Below are 24147 nucleotides of genomic sequence, written 5' to 3'. Positions count from 1 at the left end.
TCACAAGTATCATTCATTTCATGTTATTTACTTTTCATAAACAAAATCATTTTTATCACTAATCTCCTAGCTAAGATTTACAAGATAACCATAGTTTGCTTCAAGCCGGCAATCTCCGTGGGATCGACCTTTACTCACGTAAGGTATTACTTGAACGACCCAGTGCACTTGCTGGTTAGTTGTGCGGAGTTACAAAGGTGTGATTGCAATTCCGTGCACTAACTTTTTGGCACCGTTGTCGGTGATTATTCGAGTTTGGACAACTGACGGTTCAACTTGTTGCTTAGATTAGGAAAAATTTATCTTTTTTGGTTTAAAGTCACTAAATTTGAGTCTTTTATTATTATTTTTGTTAAAATTTTAAAATCCTTGTTTTCTTTTTCTAGATTTTTTCAAAAATTTTTAATAAATAGATAAAAACCAATAAACTAATAATTGAGTATTCTGTTTGAGTTTAGTTTCATGTTTTAAGTTTGGTGTCAATTGCATGTTTTTATTTTCCTTCAATTTTTTGAATTGTAGGTTCTTTTTATTCTTCATATTTTCGAGTTTTATGTTCCTTGTTCTTTCTTGATCTTCATGTTGTTCTTGTTTATTTTCCTTGTTTGATCTTTAGTTTTTCTTGTTTTGTGTCTTTACTTATTTTTCTTGTGCATTTTCGAATTATTAGTGTCCAAAGTATAAAAATTTTTAAGTTTGGTGATCTTTGTGTTTTTATTTTCTTAAAGATTTCCAATTCTGGCGTTCAAACGCCAATGAGGGATCAGACACCTGCAAGTGCTGATAACAACCCCCTTAAGTAAGCATCTCCAACCACTTCTGTAGGAAATAAACCTGCAGCAACTAAGATTGAAGAATATAAAGCCAAGATGCCTTATCCTCAGAAACTCTGCCAAGCGGAATAGGATAAACAATTTGCCTACTTTGCAAACTATCTCAGGACTCTTGAAATAAAGATTCCATTTGCAGAGGCACTTGAGAAAATACCCTCTTATGCTAAGTTCATGAAAGAGATCTTAAGTCATAAGAAGGATTGGAGGGAGACTGAAAAAGTTTTTCTCACTAAAGAATGCAGTGCAGTCATTTTAAAAAGCTTACTAGAGAAGCTTAAAGATCCCAGAAGCTTTGTGATACCATGCACATTAGAGGGTGCTTGTACCAAGATAGCTTTATGTGATCTTGGGGCAAGTATCAACCTGATACCTGCATCCACTATCAGAAAGCTTGGTTTGATTGAAGAAGTCAAACCAACTCGAAGATGTCTCTAACTTGCTGATGGCTCCATTAAAATTCCATCAGGCGTAATTGAGGACATGATTGTCAAGGTTGGGCCATTTGCCTTTCCCACTGACTTTGTAGTGCTGGAAATGGAGGAGCACAAGAGTGCAACTCTCATTCTAGGAAGACCTTTCCTAGCAACTGAACGAACCCTCATTGACGTCCAAAAAGGGGAGGTAACCCTGAGAGTCAATGAGGATGAGTTTAAGTTGAATGCTGTCAAAGCTATACAACATCCAGACACATCAAAAGACTGCATGAGTGTTGATATTATTGACTCCCTGGTGGAAGAGGTCAATATGACTGAGTCTCAAATCAGAGCTAGAGGACATTTTTAAAGATGTTCAGCCTGATCTAGAGGAACTAGAGAAAACAAAAGAACCTCTGAAAACTCCTCAGGAAAAGGAGAAGCCTCATAAACCTGAGCTCAAACCACTACCACCATCCCTGAAATATGCATTTCTAGGAGAAGATGACACTTTTCCTGTAATCATAAGCTCTGCTTTAGAGCCACAGGAAGAGAAAGCACTTATTCAGGTGCTAAGGACACACAAGACAGCTCTTGGGTGGTCCATAAGTGATCTTAAGGGAATTAGCCAAGCCAGATGCATGCAGAAGATCCCATTGGAGGACGATGCTAAGCCAGTGGTTCAACCATAGAGACGGCTGAATCCAGCTATGAAGGAGGTGGTACAGAAAGAGGTCACTAAGTTACTAGAGGCTGGGATTATTTATCCTATTTCTGATAGTCTGGCGCACAAAATTGTGATCTCAATGGCGCCAACAACTTGGTACTCACAATTGTAATCTCAACTCTTTTTCACAACTTCGCATAATTAACCAGCAAGTGTACTGGGTCGTCCAAGTAATAAACCTTACGTGAGTAAGGGTCGATCCCACGGAGATTGTCGGCTTGAAGCAAGCTATGGTCATCCTTGTAGATCTCAGTCAGGCAGATTCAAATGGTTATGAGGTTTTGATAATTAAAATATAAATATAAAATAAATTAAAAATAAAAATACTTATATAATTCATTGGTGGGAATTTCAGCTAAGCATATGGAGATGCTTTGTTGCTTCTGAACTTCTACTTTCCTACTGCCTTCTTCCAATCATGCGTTACCTCCTTCCATGGCAAGCTGTATGATCCTCTCGGATGAAAACAAATCCATATGCGCTGTCACCGCATGGCTAATCATTTGTCGGTTCCCGCTAGCGTCGGAATAAGACCATTGTCTTTTTGCACACTGTCACTTGTGCCCCACATTCGCAAGTTTGAAGCTCATCACAGTCATTTCTTCCCAGATCCTACTCGGAATACCACAAACAAGGTTTAGACTTTCCGGATCCTGGATCCTACTCGGAATACCATAGACAAGGTTTATACTTTTCGGATCCCAGGAATGCTGCCAATGGTTCTAGCCTATACCACGAAGGTTCTAATCTTAGATTAGAAACCCAAGAGAATATACTCCAGCTGTCGTCCAATGACTACGTTGAACATCATGTAGATCGCTTTGTGGTTGTCAGGCACGCGACCTTGGCTAAGCGAGTAACGAAGATTGGGTGATTGTTATGGGTCACCGCTTCATTCTGACTTAACTGAATTAAGTACGAGAGTATATCTTGGAGAAGAAGTAGGCATGAATTGAATAGAAAATAGTAGTAATTGTATTAATTCATGAAGAACAGCAGAGCTCCACACCTTAATCTATGGGGTGTAGAAACTCCACCGTAGAAAATACATAAGAGAAAATAGTCTAGGCATGGCCGTGAGGCCAGCCTCCAAACATGTACAATAGCATAAGATATTCCAAAGATGGTTAGAAATACGACGTAAAATAAATCTCTAAAAGTAGTTTTTATACTAGACTAGTAACCTAGGGTTACAGAAAATGAGTAACTAAGCGCAGATAGTGCAGAAATCCACTTCCGGAGCCTACTTGGTGTGTGCTTGGGCTAAGCATTGAGATTTACACGTGCATAGGCTGTTCCTGGAGTTAAACGCCAGCTTGGGTGCCAGTTTGGGCGTTTAATTCCAATTCTGGTGCCAGTTTGGGCGTTTTACGCCAAGATGTTTTAGGCTGACTTTAAACACCAGTTTGGGCCATCAAATCTCAAGCAAAGTATGGATTATTATATATTTCTGAAAAGCCCAGAATGTCTACTTTCCAAAGAAATTAAGAGTGCACCAATTGGGCTTTTGTAGCTCCAGAAAATCCACTTTGAGTGCAGGGAGGTTAGAATCCAACAGCATCTACAGTCCTTTTTCAGCCTCTGAATCAGATTTTTACTCAAGTCCCTCAATTTCAGCCAGAAAATACCTGAAATCACAGAAAAATACACAAACTCATAGTAAAGTCCAGAAATATGATTTTTGAATAAAAACTAATAAAAATATAATAAAAAGTAGCTAAATCATACTAAAAACTATGTAAAAACAATGCCAAAAAGGGTATAATTATCCGCTCATCACAACACCAAACTTAAATTGTTGCTTGTCTCCAAGCAACTAAAAAAAAAATAGGATAAAAAGAAGAGAATATACAATAAACTCCAAACTTATCAATGAAGATTAGCTTCAATTAGATGAGCGGGACTTGTAGCCTTTTTGCTTCTGAACAGTTTTGGCATCTCACTTTATCCTTTGAAGTTCAGAATGATTGGCATCTATAGGAACTTAGAATTTAGATAGTATTATTGATTCTCTTAGTTCAGTATGTTGATTCTTGAACACATCTACTTTATGAGTCTTGGTCGTGACCCTAAGCATTTTGTTTTCCAGTATTACCACCGGATACATAAATGCCACATACACCTAACTAGGTGAACCTTTTCAGATTGTGACTCAGCTTTGCTAGAGTCCCTAGTTAGAGGTGTTCGGAGCCCTTAATTAAGCACACTCTTTTTGCTTTGGACCACGACTTTAACCGCTTAGTCTCAAGCTTTCACTTGACACCTTCACGCCACAAGCACATGGTTAGGGACAGCTTGGTTTAGCCGCTTAGGCAAGGATTTTCTTCCTTTGGGCCCTCCTATCCATTAATGCTCAAAGCCTTGGATCCTTTTTACCCTTGCCTTTTAGTTTACACGTGCATAGGCTGTTACTGGAGTTAAATGCCAGCTTGGGTGCCAGTTTGGGCGTTTAACTCCAATTCTGGTGCCAGTTTGGGCGTTTTATGCCAAGACGTTTTAGGCTGACTTTGAACGCCAGTTTGGGCAATCAAATCTCGAGCAAAGTATGGATTATTATATATTGCTGGAAATCCCAGGATGTCTAATTTCCAACGCAATTGAGAGAGCACCAATTTGGTATCTGTAGCTCCAGAAAATCCACTTCGAGTGCAAGGAGGTTAGAATCCAACAGCATCTGCAGTCCTTTTTCAGCCTCTGAATCAGATTTTTGCTCAGGTCCCTCAATTTCAGCCAGAAAATACCTGAAGTCACAGAAAAATACACAAACTCGTAGTAAAGTCTAGAAATATAAATTTTGAATAAAAACTAATAAAAATATAATAAAAAGTAGATAAATCATACTAAAACTATGTAAAAACAATGCCAAAAAGGGTATAAATTATCCGCTCATCACAATACCAAACTTAAATTGTTGCTTGTCCCCAAGCAACTAAAAAAAAAATAGGATAAAAAGAAGAGAATATACAATGAACTCTAAACTTATCAATGAAGATTAGCTTCAATTTGATGAGTGGGACTTGTAGCCTTTTTGCTTCTGAACAGTTTTGGCATCTCACTTTATCCTTTGAAGTTCAGAATGATTGGCATCTATAGGAACAGTATGTTGATTCTTGAACACAACTACTTTATGAGTCTTGGCCGTGACCCTAAGCATTTTGTTTTTCAGTATTACCACCGGATACATAAATGTCACAGACACCTAACTGGGTGAACCTTTTCAGATTGTGACTCAGTTTTGCTAGAGTCCCCAGTTAGAGGTGTCCAGAGCTCTTAAGCACACTCTTTTTGCTTTGGACCACGACTTTAATCGCTCAGTCTCAAGCTTTCACTTGACACCTTCACGCCACAAGCACATGGTTAGGGACAGCTTGGTTTAGCCGCTTAGGCCAGGATTTTCTTCCTTTGGGCCCTCCTATCCATTAATGCTCAAAGCCTTGGATCCTTTTTACCCTTTCCTTTTAGTTTACCCTTGGATCCTTTTTACCCTTGCCTTTTTGTTCTTTTGCAATTAAAAACATTTTTCATTTAAGAAAGGTGAAGGATTCATAGGACATTCATAGCTTTAAGATATAGACACTTGACACTAATGATCATGTAATAAAGACACAAACATAGACAAAACATAAAGCATAGGGAACGAAAAATAGAAAATAAAGAACAAGGAAATTAAAGAACGGGTCCACCTTAGTGATGGCGGCTAGTTCTTCCTCTTGAAGATCTTATGGAGTGATTGAGCTCCTCAATGTCTCTTCCTTGTCTTTTTTGCTCCTCCCTCATGGCTCTTTGGTCTTCTCTAATTTCATGGAGGAGGATGGAATGCTCTTGGTGCTCCATCCTTAATTGTCCCATGTTGGAACTCAATTCTCCTAGGGAGGTGTTGATTTGCTCCCAATAGTTTTATGGAGGAAAGTGCATCCCTTGAGGCATCTCAGGGATTTCATGATGAGAAATTTCCTCATGCTCTTGCTGAGGTCCATGAGTGGGCTCTCTTGTTTGCTCCATCCTTTTCTTAATGATGGGTTTGTCCTCATCAATGAGGATGTCTCCTTCTATGTCAATTCCAGCTGAATTGCATAGGTGACAAATGAGATGAGGGAAGGCTAACCTTGCCAAAGTAGAGGGTTTGTCCGCCACCTTGTAGAGTTCTAGGGATATGATCTCATGAACTTCTACTTCCTCTCCAATCATGATACTATGGATCATGATGGCCCGATCTATTGAAACTTCAGACCGGTTGCTAGTGGGAATGATTGAGCGTTGGATGAACTCCAACCATCCCCTAGCCACGGGTTTGAGGTTAAGCCTTCTTAGTTGAACCGGCTTGCCTCTTGAATCTCTCTTCCATTGAGCGCCTTCCACACAAATGTCCCTAAGGACTTGGTCCAACCTTTGATCAAAGTTGACCCTTCTAGTGAAAGGATGAGGATCTCCTTGCATTATTGGCAAATTAAATGATAACCTCACATTTTTCGGACTAAAATCCAAGTAGTCCCCCGAACCATTGTGAGCCAATTCTTTGGGTTCAGGTTCACACCTTGGTCATGGTTTCTAGTGATCCATGCATTAGCATAGAACTCTTGAACAATTAAGATCCCGACTTGTTGAATGGGGTTGGTGAGAATTTCCCAACCTCTTCTTTGAATCTCATGTCAGATCTCCGGATATTCACTCTTTTTGAGCTTGAAGGGGACCTCGGGAATCACCTTCTTCTTGGCCACAACTTCATAGAAGTGGTCTTGATGGACCTTTGAGATGAATCTCTCCATCTTCCATGACTCGGAGGTGGAAGTAATTGCCTTCCCTTTCCTCTTTCTAGAGGTTTCTCCGGCCTTTGGTGCCATTGATGGTTATAGAAAAACAAAAAGCTTTAGCTTTTCCCACACCAAACTTAGAAGATTTGCTCGTCCTTGAGCAAAAGAAGAAAGAAAAGAGTAGAAGAAGAAGAAATGGAGGAGATGGAGGGAGGTGAGTGGTTCGGCCAAGGGGAGAAGAAGTGTGTATGATGTGTGGAAATAAAGGTGGTAAGGAGGGGTATTTATAGGGTAAGGGAGAGGGGGTTTTCGGCCATGTGTGGGTGGGTTTGGGAGGGAAATGGTTTGAATTTGAATGGTGAGGTAAGTGGGGTTTAATGATGGATGGATGTGAGTGGTGAAGAGAGTATGGGGAAGAGGGTAGGATTTGATAGGTGAGGGGTATTTGGGGAAGAGGTATTGAGGTGATTGGTCAAGGGTGTATGGGGAAGAGTGTTATGGAAAGGTGTGAAGAGGAGAGAAGAAGAAGTGGGGTAGGTGGGGATCCTGTGGGGTCCACTGATCTTGAGGTGTCAAGGAATTTGAGTCCCTGCACCAATCTGGCGTTCAAACGCCCATTCTGTGCCAATTCTGGCATTTAATGCCAGCTCTGCTACCTTTCCTGGTGTTAAACTCCAGCCCTGCTACCTTTCCTGGCGTTAAACGCCACTCTGCTACCTATTTTTGGCGTTAAACGCCAGCCAGATGCCCATTTCTGGCATTTAATGCCAGCCTGTGCCAGACAGTCCTTTCTGGCGTTTAACGCCCAGAATGCTACCAGGCTGGGCGTTAAACGCCCATTCTGCTATCCTTACTGGCGTTTAAACGCCAGTAAGCCTGTCCTCTAGGGTGTGTTGTTTTTAATGCTGTTTTTCATTCTGCTTTTGATTTTTCAGTTGTTTTTGTGACTTCACATGATCATCAACCTAAAGAAAACATAAAATGACAATGGAAAATAAATAAATAAAATTAAATAACATTAGGTTACCTCCCAACAAGTGCTTCTTTAATGTCAATAGCTTGACAGTGAGCTCTTAGAGAGCTTCACAGAGACTCAGAGCTTGATGCTGGCCTCCCAACACCAAACTTAGAAGTTGAGTGTGGGGGCTCTATTTGACTCTGTATTGAGAGAAGCTTCTCATGCTTCCTCTCCATGGTTACAGATGGAGATCCTTGAGCCTTAAACACAAGGTAGTCCTCATTCAATTGAAGGACTAACTCTCCTCTGTCCACATCAATCACATCTCTTACTGTGGCTAGGAAAGGTCTTCCAAGGATGATGGAATCATCTTCATCCTTCCCAGTGTCTAGGATTATGAAATCAGCAGGGATGTACAGGCCTTTAACCTTCACTAAGACATCCTCTATAAGTCTATAAGCCCGTTTCCTTGAATTGTCTACCATCTCTAGTGAGATTCTTGCAGCTTGCACCTCAAAGATCCCTAGTTTCTCCATTATAAAGAGTGGCATGATGTTTATACTTGATCCCTGGTCACACAGAGCCTTCTCAAAGGTCATGGTGCCTATGGTACAAGATATTAAGAACTTTCCAGGATCCTGTTTCTTCTGAGGTAATTTCAGTTGAACCAGATCATTAGTTCATTGATGAGCAATGGGGGTTCATCCTTCCAAGTCTCATTACCAAATAGCTTGGCATTCAGCTTCATGATTGCTCCCAAACATTGAGCAACTTGCTCTTCAGCAATATCTTCATCCTCTTCAGAGGAAGAATACTCATCAGAGCTCATGAATGGCAATAGTAAGTTCAATGGAATCTCTATGGTCTCTGTATGAGCCTCAGATTCCTTTGGTTCCTCATTAGGGAACTCCTTGGAGGCCAGTGGACGTCCATTGAGGTCTTCCTCACTGGAAATCACTGCCTTTTCTTCCTCTCCAGGTTCGGCCATGTTGGTTATAGTTATGGCCTTGCACTCTCTTTTTGGATTCTCTTCTGTATTGCTTGGGAGAGTGCTAGGAGGGAGTTTAGTAACTCTTTTACTCAGCTGACCCACTTGTGCCTCCAAATTTCTAATGGAGGACCTTGCTTCATTCATGAAACTGAAAGTGGTCTTAGATAGATCAAAGACTACAATTGCTAAGTCAGAATAGCTCTACTTAGAATCCTCTGTCTGTTGCTGAGAAGATGGTGGAAAAGGTTTATTATTGCCAAACTTGTTTCTTCCACCATTATTATTATTGAAGCCTTGATTAGGCTTCTATTGATCCTTCCATGAGAGATTAGGATGATTCCTCCATGAAGGATTGTAGGTGTTTCCATAGGATTCTCACATGTAATTCACCTCTTCCAGTCCAGGATTCTCAAGATCATAAGCTTCTTCTTCAGAGGAAGCTTCTTTAGTACTGCCTGATACAGCTTGCATTCCAGATAGACTCTGAGAAATCATATTGACTTGCTGAGTCAATATTTTGTTCTGAGCCAATATGGCATTTAGAGTATCAATCTCAAGAACTCATCTCTTCTGAGTTGTCCCATTATTTACAGGATTCCTTTCAGAAGTGTACATCAACTGGTTATTTGCAACCATTTCAATGAGTTCTTAGGCTTCTGTAGTCGTCTTCTTCAGATGAAGAGATCCTCCAGCAGAGTAGTCCAATGACATCTTGGACAATTCAGACAGACCATCATAGAATATACATATGATGCTCCATTCTGAAAACATGTCAGAAGGACACCTTCTGATCAATTGCTTGTATCTTTTCCAAGCTTCATAGAGGGATTCACCTTCCTTCTGTCTGAAGGTTTGGACTTCCACTCTAAGCTTACTCAACTTTTGAGGTGGAAAAAATTTGGCCAAAAAAGCATTGACCAGCTTTTCCCAAGAGTTCATGCTATCTTTAGGTTGTGAGTCCAACCATGTCCTAGCTCTGTCTCTTACAGCAAAGGAAAAAAGCATAAGTCTGTAGACCTCAGGATTAACCCCATTGGTCTTAACAGTGTCACAGATTTGTAAGAATTCAGCTAAAAACAAATGAGGATCTTCCAATGGAAGTCCATGAAACTTGCAATTCTGTTGCATTAGAAAAACTAATTGAGGCTTAAGGTCAAAGTTGTTTGCTCCAATTGTAGGAATTGAGATGCTTCTTCCACAGAAGTCAGAAGAGGGTGCAATAAAGTCACCAAGCATCTTCCTTGCATCTCCACCATTGTTATTAGGTTTGGCCAGGCCATCTCTTCTTCTTTTTCGAAAAATTTTGTCAGGTCTTCTCCAGAGTGTTGTGCTTTAGCTTCTCTTAGCTTCCTCTTTAGAGTCCTTTCAGGTTCCGGATCAGCTTCAACAAGAATGTTCTTATCCTTGCTCCTGCTCATATGAAAAAGAAGAGAACAGAAAAGAATAGGAATCCTCTATGTCACAGTATAGAAATTTCTTTATGTGAGTAGAAGAACAGAAGAGTAGAATGAAGAAGAGAGAAGATGAAGAATTCGAACACAGAGAGGGTTCGAATTATAAGAAGAAAAGAAGTGTTAGTAAATAAATAAATAAATAGAAAGAGATGAGAGAGAGAGAATTCAAATTTTAAAATTAAAATAAAAGGAAAATATTTTTGTTTTTATTTTAAATATTAGTTAGTATTCAAAAATTAAGGGAAGAAATAAAATAAAATTTGAATTTAAATAAATTAGTTAATTAAAAAGAATTTTGAAAAAAGGGTTAGCAATTTTCGAAAATTGGAGAGAGAGAAGTAGTTAAGTGGTTTTGAAAAAGATATGATTGAAATAGTAAACTTTTAAAATCAAACAAAAAGTTAAGTGGTTAACTGAAAAAGATTTGAAAATCAATTTTGAAAAGATAAGAAGTTAGAAAAGATTTTGAAATTGATTTTGAAAAGGATATGATTGAAATCTTATTTTGAAAAAGATTTGAAAAGAAAATAAAAAAGATTTGATTTTTTTTTTTTGAAATTAAAGTTGATTACTTGACTAATAAGAAACCAAGAGATATGATTTTAGAATTTAAAGATTGATCCTTTCTTAATAGGCAAGTAACAACTTGAATATTTTTTAATCTAAACATTAAATGTTAGCATTAATTTCGAAAATATGAAATAAAAATAAGAAAAAGATTTTGAAAATCAATTTTGAAAATTTTCAAAAATAATAAAAAATGAAAAAAATTTTATTTTTGAAAAGGATTTGAAAAAAATAGAATTTTTAATTTGAAATTTTGACTTGACTCATAAGAAATAATTAAATTTTAAATCTTTTTAACTAAATCAATCAAAATTTCGAAATTTATGAGAAGAATAAGAAAAGATATATTTTTTATTTTTGAATTTTTATGAGGAGAGAGAAAAACATCAAAAATGAAACATGACATAAAAATTATGAATCAAAACAAGAAAACTATGCAAGAACACTTTGAATGTCAAGATGAACACCAAGAACACTTTGAAGATCATGATGAACATCAAGAACATATTTTTGAAAATTTTTAAGAAAAGAAAGACATGCAAGACACCAAACTTAAAAATTTTTATACTTTAGAGAATAATTATTCGAAAATGCATATGAAAAACAAGAAAAGACATAAAACAAGAAAATTTAAAGATCAAACAAAGAAATTCATCAAAAACAACTTGAAGATCATGAAGAACATAATGCATGAGTTTTCGAAAATTAAAGAAAAATTAAAACATGCAATTGACACCAAACTTAAAATTTGACACAAGACTCAAACAAGAAACATAAAATTTTTTTGGTTTTTATGATTTTATTAATTTTTTTTGTATTTTTCAAAAATTATTTTGAAAAAGAAAATAAAGAAATTCAAAAATTTTAATATGAATTCCAGGAATCATGCAATGTTAGTCTAAAGCTTCAGTCTAAAAAGATTAGACATGGCTAGCCAAGCTTCAGCAGAACATTACATACAACAGCCAAATTGATGGGAATCAACTAGTTCCTGTGATGATAAAAGCATCATCTGAAACTCTAGAATTCATTCTTAAAAATTCTGAAGTCATAGAATAATTTATTTATTTTAATTTTTTTTAAATTTTTCAAAATTAAAATTAAAAAGCTTAAACATAAAATAAAATTACCTAATCTAAGCAACAAGATGAACCGTCAGTTGTCCAAACTCGAACAATCCCCGGCAATGGCGCCAAAAACTTGGTGCACGAAATTGTGATCTCAATGGCGCCAATAACTTGGTACGTACAATTGTAATCTCAACTCTTTTTCACAACTTTGCACAACTAACTAGCAAGTGCACTGGGTCATCCAAGTAATAAACCTTACGTGAGTAAGGGTCGATCCCACGGAGATTGTCGGCTTGAAGCAAGCTATGGTCATCCTTGTAGATCTCAGTCAGGCAGATTCAAATGGTTATGAGGTTTTGATAATTAAAATATAAATATAAAATAAAATAAAATAGAAATACTTATGTAATTTGGTGGGAATTTCAGCTAAGCGTATGGAGATGCTTTGTTGCTTCTGAACTTCTGCTTTCCTACTGCCTTCTTCCAATCATGCGTTACCTCCTTCTATGGCAAGCTGTATGATCCTCTCGGATGAAAACAAATCCATATGCGGTGTCACCGCATGGCTAATCATCTGTCGGTTCCGGCTAGTGTCGGAATAAGACCATTGTCTTTTTGCACACTGTCACTTGTGCCCCACATTCGCAGGTTTGAAGCTCGTCACAATCATTCCTTCCCAGATCCTACTCGGAATACCACAGACAAGGTTTAGACTTTCCGGATCCTGGATCCTACTCGAAATACCACAGACAAGGTTTATACTTTTCGGATCCCAGGAATGCTGCCAATGGTTCTAGCCTATACCACGAAGGTTCTAATCTTAGATTAGAAACCCAAGAGAATATACTCTAGTTGTCGTCCAATGACTACGTTGAACATCATGTAGATCGCTTTGTGGTTGTCAGGCAGGCGACCTTGGCTAAGCAAGTAACGAAGATTTGGTAATTGTCACGGGTCACCCCTTCATTCTGACTTAACTAAATTATGTACGAGAGTATATCTTAGAAAAGAAGTAGGCATGAATTAAATAGAAAACAGTAGTAATTGCATTAATTCATGAAGAACAGCAGAGCTCCACACCTTAATCTATGGGGTGTAAAAACTCCACCGTAGAAAATACATAAGAGAAAATAGTCTAGGCATGGCCGTGAGGCTAGCCTCCAAACGTGTACAATAGCATAAGATATTCCAAAGATGGTCAGAAAGACGACGTAAAATAAATCTCTAAAAGTAGTTTTTATACTAGACTAGTAACCTAGGGTTACAGAAAATGAGTAACTAAGCGCAGATAGTGCAGAAATCCACTTCCGGGGCCCACTTGGTGTGTGCTTGGGCTGAGCATTGAGCTTTACATGTGCATAGGCTATTCCTGGAGTTAAACGCCAGCTTGGGTGCCAGTTTGGGCGTTTAACTCCAATTCTGGTGCCAGTTTGGGTGTTTTACGCCAAGATGTTTTAGGCTGATTTTGAACGCCAGTTTGGGCCATTAAATCTCGGAAAAAGTATGGACTATTATATATTTCTGGAAAGTCCAGAATGTCTACTTTCCAACGCAATTGAGACCACACCAAGTGGGCTTCTGTAGCTCCAGAAAAGTCACTTCGAGTGCAGGGAGGTCAGAATCCAACAGCATCTGCAGTCCTTTTTCAGCCTCTGAATCAGATTTTTACTCAGGTCCCTCAATTTCAGCCAGAAAACACCTGAAATCACAGAAAAATACACAAACTCATAGTAAAGTCCAGAAATGTGATTTTTTGAATAAAAACTAATAAAAATATAATAAAAAGTAGCTAAATCATACTAAAAACTATGTAAAAACAATGCTAAAAAGGGTATAAATTATCCGCTCATCATAGTCCCTGCGTGAGCCTTGTCCAAGTTGTCCCCAAGAAAGAAGGCATGACTGTGGTTCATAATGAAAAGAATGAACTGGTTCCCACAAGAACAGTTACAGGGTGGTGTATGTGTATTGACTACAGAAGGCTCAATACAGCCACTAGAAAGGATAATTTTCCTTTACCATTCATAGACCAGATGCTAGAGAGACTAGTAGGTCATGAATACTACTGCTTTTTGGATGGCTATTCAGGTTACAACCAAATTGCAGCAGATTCTCAGGACCAAGAGAAAACAGCATTCACATGTCCATCTGGAGTATTTGCCTACAGAAGGATGCCATTTGGTCTGTGCAATGCACCTGCAACCTTTCAGAGGTGCATGCTCTCTATCTTCTCTGATATGGTAGAAAAATTTTTGGAAGTCTTTATGGATGACTTCTCAGTATTTGGAGACTCATTCAGCTCCTGTCTTGACCATCTAGCACTTGTTCTGAAAAGGTGCCAAGAGACTAACTTGGTTTTAAACTGGGAGAAATGTCACTTTATGGTGACTGAAGGAATTGTCCTTGGGCACAGAATTTCGAGCAAGGGAATAGAGGTGGATCAAGCTAAGGTAGAGGTAATTGAAAAATTACCACCACCTGCCAATGTTAAGGCAATCAGAAGCTTTCTGGGGCATGCAGGATTCTATATGAGGTTTATAAAGGATTTTTCAAAAATTGCAAAACCTCTGAGCAATCTGCTAGCCGTTGATACTCCATTTGTCTTTGACATAGAGTGTTTGCAGGCCTTTGAGACTCTGAAAGCTAAGCTAGTCACAGCATCAGTCATTTCTACACCAGACTAGACATTACCATTCGAACTAATGTGTGATGCCAGTGACCATGCCATTGGTGCAGTATTGGGACAGAGGTATAAAAAACTTCTGCATGTTATTTATTATGCTAGCCATGTTTTAAATGACACACAGAAAAATTACACAACCACAGAAAAAGAGTTGCTTGTAGTGGTTTATGCCATTGACAAGTTCAGATCTTATTTAGTAGGACCAAAAGTGATTGTGTACACTGACCATGCTACTCTAAAATATCTCCTCACCAAACAAGATTTAAAACCTAGACTCATAAGATGGGTGTTGCTTCTGCAAGAGTTTGATATAGAAATAAGAGACAGAAAAGGGATAGAGAACCAAGTAGCGAATCACCTGTCCCGGATAGAACCAGTAGCAGGAGCGTCCCTCCCTCCTACTGAGATCTCTGAAACCTTTCTGGATGAGCAACTCTTTGCCATTCAGAAAGTACCGTGGTGTGCAGACATTGCAAACTATAAAGCTGTGAGATTCATACCCAAAGAGTACAGTAAGCAGCAAACAAAAAAATTGGTTTCTGATGCAAAGTACTACTTGTGGGATGAACCATATCTCTTTAAGAGATGTGCAGATGGAATAATCTGTAGATGTGTGCCTAGAGAAGAGGCACAGAAGATCCTATGGCATTGCCATGGATCACAATATAGAGGACATTTCGGAGGTGAGCGAACAGTCACAAAGGTTCTTCAATGTGGCTTCTACTATGGCCTACTCTCTATAGGGACTCCCGAGAGTTTGTACATAACTGTAACAGTTGCCAGAGAGCTGGTAATCTGCCTCACGGTTTTGCCATGCCTCAGTAAGGGATCTTAGAGATTGAGTTGTTTGATGTATGGGGTATTGACTTCATGGGGCCTTTCCCACCATCATATTCAAATACTTATATTCTGATGGCAGTAGACTATGTATCTAAATGGGTAGAGGCAATTGCAATACCCACTAATGATACTAAGACAGTGATGAAGTTCCTCCAAAAGCATATCTTCAGTAGGTTCGGTGTCCCTAGGGTACTGATTAGTGATGGAGGCACTCATTTCTGCAATAAACAGCTTGACTCTGCTATGATCCGATATGGAATTAACCACAAAGTGGCAACTTCATATCATCCACAGACAAATGGGCAGGCTGAAGTCTCAAACAGAGAACTAAAATAAATCCTAGAACGGACTATAAGTACCCGTAGAAGGGATTGGGCAAGAAGTCTGGATGATGCTTTGTGGGCATACAGAACCGCATTCAAGACTCCTATAGGGACCTCTCCATACCAGCTTGTGTATGGAAAAGCCTGTCATCTGCCAGTGGAACTGGAACACAAGGCCTACTGGGCAACCAGATTCCTAAACCTTGATGCTAAGGTAGCTGGAGAGAAAAGATTACTCCAGTTGAATGAGCTGGAGGAGTTCAGACTCAATGCTTTTGAAAATACTAAAATTTACAAGGAGAAAGCAAAAAGGTGGCATGACAGAAAGCTGTCATCTAGAGTCTTTGAGCCAGGACAGAAGGTTTTGCTGTTTAACTCTAAACTCAGATTGTTCCCTGGGAAATTGAAATCCCGGTGGAAGGGACCATATGTGATTACAAGTGTGTCACCATATGGATATGTAGAGCTTCAAGATATTGACTCTGACAAAAAGTTCATTATTAATGGACAGAGAGTCAAGCATTATCTTGAAGGCAATGTTGAGCAAGAATGCTCAAGACTGAGACTAGATTAAAGCTCAGTAATGTCAAGCTATTGACAGTAAAGAAGCGCTTATTGGGAGGCAACCCAATGTTATTTATCTATGTTAATTACTTTGTCATTTCATTTTCCATTGTTACTTTATGTTATCTTTAGGTTGATGATCATGTAGAGTCATAAAAATAGCTACAGAATTAAAGCGGAATCAAAAACAGCATAAAAAATAGCACACCCTGGAGGACAGGCTTACTGGCATTTAAACGCCAGTAAGGATAGCAGAATGGGCATTCAACGCCCAGACTGGCGGCATTCTGAGCGTTAAACGCCAGAATTGGCAGACAGACTGGTGTTTAACGCCAGAAAAGGGTGTCTGGCTGGCGTTAAACGCCAGAATTGGCAGACAGACTGGCGTTTAATGCCAGAAAAGGGTGTCTGGCTGGCGTTAAACGCCAGGAAAGGCAGCAGACTGGCATTTAAACACCAGAAAGGGCTATCCAAGGGCGTTTAAACGCCAGAAAGGTGCAGGGACCAGAATTCCTTGACACCTCAGGATCTGTGGATCCCACAAGATCCCCACCTACCTCAACTCACTCTCTCTCCTCTTCACACCTTTCCATAACACTCTTTCCCAAAATAACCTCCACCAATCACCTCCATTTCTCCTCCAAAACCATCATACAACCCACCTACCCCCACCCATTCAAATTCAAACCATGTCCCTCCCAAACACAACCTCTATTACAAGAATTCCCTCTCCACTCCACTCCTATATAAGCCCCTCATCACTCCTTTATTTTCACACATCATAACCACCTAAAACTCCCCTTGGCTGAACCATTCACACACTTCCATCTCCTCCATCTCTTCTTCCTCTAATTATTTCTTTCTTCTTTTGCTCGAGGATGAGCAAACCTTTTAAGTTTGGTGTGGAAAAAAGCTCTGCTTTTTATTTTTCCATAACCATTAATGGCACCTAAGGCCGGAGAAACCTCTAGGAAGAGGAAAGGGAAGGCAGTTGCTTTCAACTCTGAGTCATGGGAGATAGAGAGATTCATCTCAAAAGCCCATCACTAGAAAGAGGATGGAGCAAACAAGAGAGCCCGCTCATGGTCCTCAACAAGAGCATGAGGAAACTCCTCATCAAGAAATCCCTGAGATGCCTCAAGGGATACACTTTCCTCCACAAAGCTATTGGGAGCAACTCAACACCTCTTTAGGAGATTTGAGTTCCAACATGGAGCAACTAAGAGTGGAGCACCAAGAGCACTCCATCATCCTCCATGAAATCAGAGAGGACCAAAAGGCCATGAGAGAGGAGCAACAAAGGCAACGAAGAGACATAGATGAGCTCAAGAACTCCATTGGTTCTTCAAGAGGAAGAAGAAGCCATCATCACTAAGGTGGACCCGTTCTTTAATCTTCTTGTTTATTTTCTTTTCTGTTTTTGGTTTTTACGCTTTATGTTTTGACTAGGTTTGTGTCTTCATTACATGATCATTAATGTTTAGTGTCTATGTCTTAAAGCTATGAATTCTCCATGAATCTTTCACCTTTCTTAAACAAAAAATGTTTTCTGAAAAAGAAAAAGAAGTACATAAATTTCGAATTCTATCTTGAAAATAGTTTAATTATCATGATGTGGTGGAAATACTTTTTATTTTCTGAATGAATGCTTGAGCAGTGCATATTTTTTATAGTGAAGTTGATGAATGTTAAAATTGTTGGCTCTTGAAAGAATAATGAGAAAAGAGAAATGTTATTGATAATCTGAAAAATCATAAAATTGATTCTTGAAGCAAGAAAAAGCAGTGAAAAACACAAAGCTTGCGAAAAAAAAAGAAGAAAGAAAAAACAAGCAGAAAAAGCCAATAACCCTTTAAACTAAAAGGCAAGGGTAAAAAGGATCCAAGGCTTTGAGCATTAATGGATAGGAGGGCCCAAAGGAATAAAATTCTGGCCTAAGCGGCTAAATCAAGCTGTCCCTAACCATGTGCTTGTGTCATGAAGGTCCAAGTGAAAAGCTTGGGACTGAGTGGTTAAGGTCGTAATCCACAGCAAAAGAGTGTGCTTAAGAACTCTGGGCACCTCTAACTGGGGACTCTAGCAAAGCTGAGTCACAATCTGAAAAGGTTCACCCAGTTATATGTCTGTGGCATTTATGTATCCGGTGGTAATACTGGAAAACAAAATGCTTAGGGTCACGGCCAAGACTCATAAAGTAGCTGTGTTCAAGAATCAACATACTAAACTAGGAGAATCAATAACACTATCTGAATTCTGAGTTCCTATGGATGCCAATCATTCTGAATTTCAAAGGATAAAGTGAGATGCCAAAACTGTTCAGAGACAAAAAGCTACTAGTCCCGCTCATCTAATTGGAACTAAGCTTCATTGATATTTTGAAATTTATTGTATTTTCTCTTCTTTTTATCCTATTTTGTTTTTAGTTGCTTTGGGACAAGCAACAATTTAAGTTTGGTGTTGTGATGAGCGGATAATTTATACAATTTTTGGCATTATTTTTAGGTAGTTTTTAATATGTTTTAGTTACTTTTTATTATATTTTTATTAGTTTTTATGCAAAAATCACATTTCTGGATTTTACTATGAGTTTGTGTGTTTTTCTGTAATTTCAGGTATTTTCTGGCTGAAATTGAGGGACCTGAGCAAACATCTTATTCAGAGGCTGATAAAGGACTGCAGATGCTGTTAGATTCTGACCCTCCTACACTCGAGTGGATTTTCTGGAGTTACGAAAGCCCAATTGGCGCGCTCTGAATTGCTTTGGAAAGTAGACATCTTGGACTTTCCAGCAATGTATAATAGTCCATATTTTGTCCGAGATTTGATGGCCCAAACTGGCATTTAAACGCCAGCCAGAGACCCTTTTCTGGCACCAGAATTAGAGTTAAACGCCCAAACTCGCATCCAAGCTGGCATTTAACTCCAGAAAAGGCCTATGCACATGTAAAGCTCAATGCTCAGTCCAAGCACACACCAAGTGGGCCCCAGAAATAGATTTCTGCACTCTCTGCAATTAGTTACTCATTTTCTGTAAACCTAAGTTACTAGTTTAGTATAAAAACTACTTTTAGAGATTCATTTTGAAGGATGTATGACATTTTACATCTCATATTGTATCTTCTACAGCATGAGTCTCTAAACCCCATAGGTGGGAGTGAGAAGCTCTGCTGTGTCTCAATGGATTAATGCAATTACTATTGTTTTCTTCTCGATCACGCTTGATTCTGTTCTAAGATACTCACTCGTACTTCAATATAAACAATATGATGATTCGTGACACTTATCATCATTCTCAACTTTATGAACGCGTTCTTGACAACCACTCCCGTTCTATCTGAGCTCAACGTAGTCATTGGGCGACAGCTTGAGTACGTATCTCTTGGGTCTCTGATCCACGGATTTGACTTGCCTCTCTTGACAACAGAGCATTCGAATCCGTGAGATTAGAACCTTCGTGGTAGAGGCTAGAACCAATTGGCAGCATTACTGAGATCTGTGGTATTCCGAGTAGGATCTGGGATGGAAAGACTGTGACGAGCTTCAAACTCACAAATGTTGGGCGCAGTGACGGCAAAAGGATAGAGAGATCCTATTCCGACACAAATGAGAACCGACAGATGATTAGCCGTACGGTAGCTGTGCCTGGTATTTTTCATTCGAGACAAGAGATTCGACAGTTGATTAGCTGTACAGAAACCATACCTAGACCATTTTCACTGAGAGGACGGATGGTAGCCATTGACAACGGTGATCCACCAACATACAACTTGCCATGGAAGGAAGCCATGCGTGTTTGGAGAAGAAGACAGTAGGAAAGCAGAGATTCAGATGACAGAGCATCTCTGGAACCTTAACCTGTTCCTTATTACTGAATCACAAGTATCATTCATTTCATGTTATTTACTTTTCATAAACAAAATCATTTTTATCACTAATCTCCTGACTAAGATTTACAAGATAACCATAGTTTGCTTCAAGCCGGCAATCTCCGTGGGATCGACCCTTACTCACGTAAGGTATTACTTGGATGACCCAATGCACTTGCTGGTTAGTTGTGCGGAGTTGCAAAGGTGTGATTGCAATTCCGTGCACTACCCTCCTTAAAACCGTGACCATAGCCTTATCTATGGTCACGGTAAAAAACCGTGACCATAGCCTTTATAGTCACCCCACCTTAAAACCGTGACCATAGCCTTATCTATGGTCACGGTTTTCACCGTGACCATAACCTATTTTGTTTTATGAGATTTAATTTTTTTAAAGAATAATCACATCCCAAAATGATGATAATCAACAATTAAGATAAGTTGTGATTAAAGTAACCAACCAACATATCAATATAGTTGAGTGAATACACTTGTCTCAATCTCAGTTTTATACCGTGATATACACACTTACACTAAGTAGAAACTATTAACAGAATTGTTCCACAGGCGTGAGAGCAATACAATTCATACTCTGCCAGGATAGATTATTTTTGGTATTGCTATTCTTCCTTCTCAACGCTCGGGAACTTTTGTTTCAACCACTTTACCATATGAAAGCTCAGCACCTGCTTCATTAACATGCAAAGCAAAGTCACATTAGACATAAAAACTTACATTTATTTTTCTTCAACTTAGGAAAAAAAATATATCATCAAAACATATATACATCACACATATACTAAAAATTAAAAATTTTTGAACGTTTAGACAAGTATTTAAAAATTAAAAAATTTTTCTTGTAAAATTTTATAATTCTTTTGAAAGTTTAGATATCCTTTAAACTAAGAATTACTCTAAATTAGTATTTGGAAAAACAAAAACTCAAAACACAAAATTCGTTATTAAACCGGAAACTCAACTACAGTTTTTTTCTGTCATGGTCATAATATATAAAGTAATAATCTCAGTAACGCATCCCCCATTCATGATGAATAAAATGTGAGGGACAAGACAGACGTATTGTTTGTTGTGGCAACAGACCCCTGATCAAGAAAATGAAAAATTAGAAAGGAAACAAACAAACAAACAAATAGGATTGGAATGAATTGCTAGAAAAGAAATCATCTGAATCTATTTATACCCGAAAAGAATACTATTGTAGTGTTTTTTCTTTTTGTGTCCACTATAGTAGTCATTTACAATTATTTATTCAGTATTCAAAAATTATACACACACACATGAGATTGAAACCCTGTTAAGAAATGAAAGCAAATTCACATATTAGAGGCAGTCCTTGTTAGCTAGTCTTATAATCCCTTCTACTGTCAAATCTGAATTACTCAAATAATCCATTTTCAGAGGATTATAATAATCTAATCAAAACTAACATGAAATTACCCATCCAACGTGAAACAAAAAGCAATATTAATTTTCGTTTTTCTTTAACTTCAGTTCTTGTACATATGCGCTAACTGGCTTTCCTCAATTCATGGGGGCATGCATATAGATTAACCAAATGGTGTAAAGCAGAATATTCAAATAATATCATATCATATATCATACAATAGAGAAGGCAACACGCATATTCTGTCTAAACGGAGTGCTCAGCAAACATAATAGCCAACGAACCAGTTAAGAACTTCCTGAAACTCGGGGTAAGGTTGGTGGTGGCCAAACTCACCTGCGTGAACGGAGTGTTGGGTACGAGTTCATCTGCGCCGCAACAATAGCCAAACCTCCAAAATGAAAATCCTAAAATCGGAACCCTCTCAAATTTTAGAACCAAATGAAGGTGAATACATACCTTCTCGACAATGGTGAGCGAAGGGATGACGATGCTGACCACAGAGTCTTCCCGATGTAAGCACGCAGTGAAGAGGAGCAATGGTTCTCGAGTGGTGAGTGGTGAGTGGTGAGTGTTGAGCGAGGAAGAGGAACGGTGAGCACGCAGCGAAGAGGGAGCTACAGTTTTGGTGGAGTGGCGGGTAGTGCATGGTGAGTGGTGACGGCAAAACCTTCCTTCGATTTGGGATTGAGTGGCACGAAGTGTTGGTGGTGAGAGCGAATTAATATGTTCTTCTCTGATTTGGTAGTGAGAGCGAAGTGTTATAAGTTGGTGACTTGGTGGGTATTGGTGAAAAGGAAAAAAAATGACTAAGTGTTGGGGCATTTGATCTGAATTAATTTATATTCAAATGATCAAAATCTTATTTAGTTACAAAAAAAATTCTTGAATAGTAATTAGAGTTAGAGTTAGGGTTAGGATTAGAGTAGTATAGAAATTTTAATAAAATTAGTAGGTAAAATAGTAATTAAAAATCAACCATAATTTATTTAAATTGTTTTAAAAATATAATATTTATTTATCAACTTACTAATTAGTTTTAAATTTTAAATAATTTTTTAATTTAAAATTAATAGTATTTAACTTAATTTTTTACTTATAAAATTAGATTTAAAATTTTAATATTTAAAGTAAATCATATAAAATTTTTATTATTTTTTAATTATTAAAATTTTTTAATTTTAAATATATAAAATATTTAAAATTATAAAAAATATAGACCCTTTCAAGTCACTCCCAAAACCGTGACCATAGATCCTTTTAGGTCACCCTCCAAAACCATGACCATAGACCATTTTATGTCACCCTTTCAAAAAATCGTGACCATAGACCCTTTTAGGTCACCCTTTCGAAAAACCGTGATCATAGACCCCTTTAGGTCACCCCCCAAAACCGTGACCATAAACCCCTTTAGGTCACCCTCCAAAACTGTGACCATAGACCCCTTTAGATCTCCCCTCAAAACCATGACCATAGACCTTTTAAGTCACCCTTTTTTGAAAAACCATGACCATAGACCCCTTTTTGGTCACTGTAAAAAACGGTGACCATAGACCCCTTTAGGTCACCTCCAAAATTGTGACTATAGACTCTTTTTGGTGACCCCCAAAAACCGTGATCATAGACCCCTTTAGGTCACCCCCCAAAACTGTGACCATAGATCCTTTTAGGCCACCTTTTAGGTACTCTATGGTCACGGTTTTTTACTGTGACCAAAAAACCTGTGGTCATAGATCCAAAATGTTGTAGTGATGGGTGAATTGAGTTGTCATTGTAGGTAGTTTTTCTTATTTTCTATACTCTTGTACATATTGCTTTGATTGCTAGGTTGCTTATTAGATTCTTGTTTTGATTAGAATAGTTGTTTTTGAAATACAAGTCTTGTTTGCATTGTCTTTGAAAAAGAATTTCAAAAACTAAAAGATTTCTAGTTAAATTTGAATTTTGGTTAGTTTAGAGTGTTTTATAGGTTACGAGAGTGTTAAATTCTGTTTTTAGGCTTCTTTAAAAAAAGGGAGAATTTTGTGATAATGTTCTTCATGTTGCTTAGTGTAGAATCTGACAGGTTTGAAAACAACTGTTGGGTCATTTTTTTTCTTGCTTTTTGAAGTGGTTTTACCACTTCTTGGAGCCATGGGTTTCAAATTTCAATGAGAGAACAAGGCTTCTTCCACACCAAACTTAAAAGGTTTGCTCGTCCTCGAGCAAAAGGAAGAAAGGAAGATGAAGAAGAAGAAGGAGATGAAGGAGAGGAGAAGAGGAAAAGAGTATTCGAATGAAGAGGAGAGAGAGGGGAACACGGACATATATAGGGAGGGAGGGAGGGATTTTCAAAAATTAATTTCAAATAAAGATAAGGAAGATTTGAAAAAGATAGAGAAAGATAAGTTTTTAAATTTGGATTAATCATCAAAGATATGAAAAAGATATAAAAGATAAGATAGAAGATAAGAAAAAGGTTTTAAAGTTTAAAAGATATGAACAAGAATTTCAAAAGATAAGAAAAGAATTGAAAAAAATTGAAAACTACTTGAAAAAGATATGAGGTTTTGAAAAAGATTTGAAAATATTTTAAATTTAAAATCAAATTGAGTTTGAAACATTTGAAAAAGATTTTATTTAAAAAGTCATGGAATTTCAAAATTAAAATTTAAAATGATAGTTTGAATGGAGAAGAAGAGAAAAAGATAAGGTTTTGGAGA

General features: G+C 38.0%; 1 protein-coding gene across 1 annotated transcript; it reads right to left on the bottom strand.

The window, feature by feature from the left end:
* Nucleotides 1-20673: 20673 nt before the first annotated feature.
* On the bottom strand, nucleotides 20674-22094 carry LOC107627102 (uncharacterized). Its single transcript, XM_088504426.1, has 3 exons — nucleotides 21905-22094; nucleotides 21730-21813; nucleotides 20674-20726 (listed from the first exon to the last, which is right to left on the bottom strand). The coding sequence occupies exons 1-3, from the start codon at nucleotides 22092-22094 to the stop codon at nucleotides 20674-20676; spliced, it is 327 nt and encodes a 108-aa protein (XP_088360552.1).
* Between the last annotated feature and the right edge of the window lie 2053 nt (nucleotides 22095-24147).

The sequence above is a fragment of the Arachis ipaensis genome, chromosome B2 (assembly GCF_059453495.1).
Source record: "Arachis ipaensis isolate K30076 ecotype BB chromosome B2, ASM5945349v1, whole genome shotgun sequence".
NCBI classification, from domain to species: domain Eukaryota; kingdom Viridiplantae; phylum Streptophyta; class Magnoliopsida; order Fabales; family Fabaceae; genus Arachis; species Arachis ipaensis.
This window is presented reverse-complemented; position numbering and strand designations above follow the sequence as displayed.

Coding starts and splice junctions, on each gene's coding strand:
- LOC107627102 (XM_088504426.1), bottom strand. CDS start 22,094: ATGCACTACCCGCCACTCCACCAAAACTGTAGCTCCCTCTTCGCTGCG. Junction 21,814..21,904: donor CGCTCACCATTGTCGAGAAG/GTATGTATTCAC, acceptor GTTGCGGCGCAG/ATGAACTCGTACCCAACACT. Junction 20,727..21,729: donor TTTCAGGAAGTTCTTAACTG/GTTCGTTGGCTA, acceptor TTAATGAAGCAG/GTGCTGAGCTTTCATATGGT.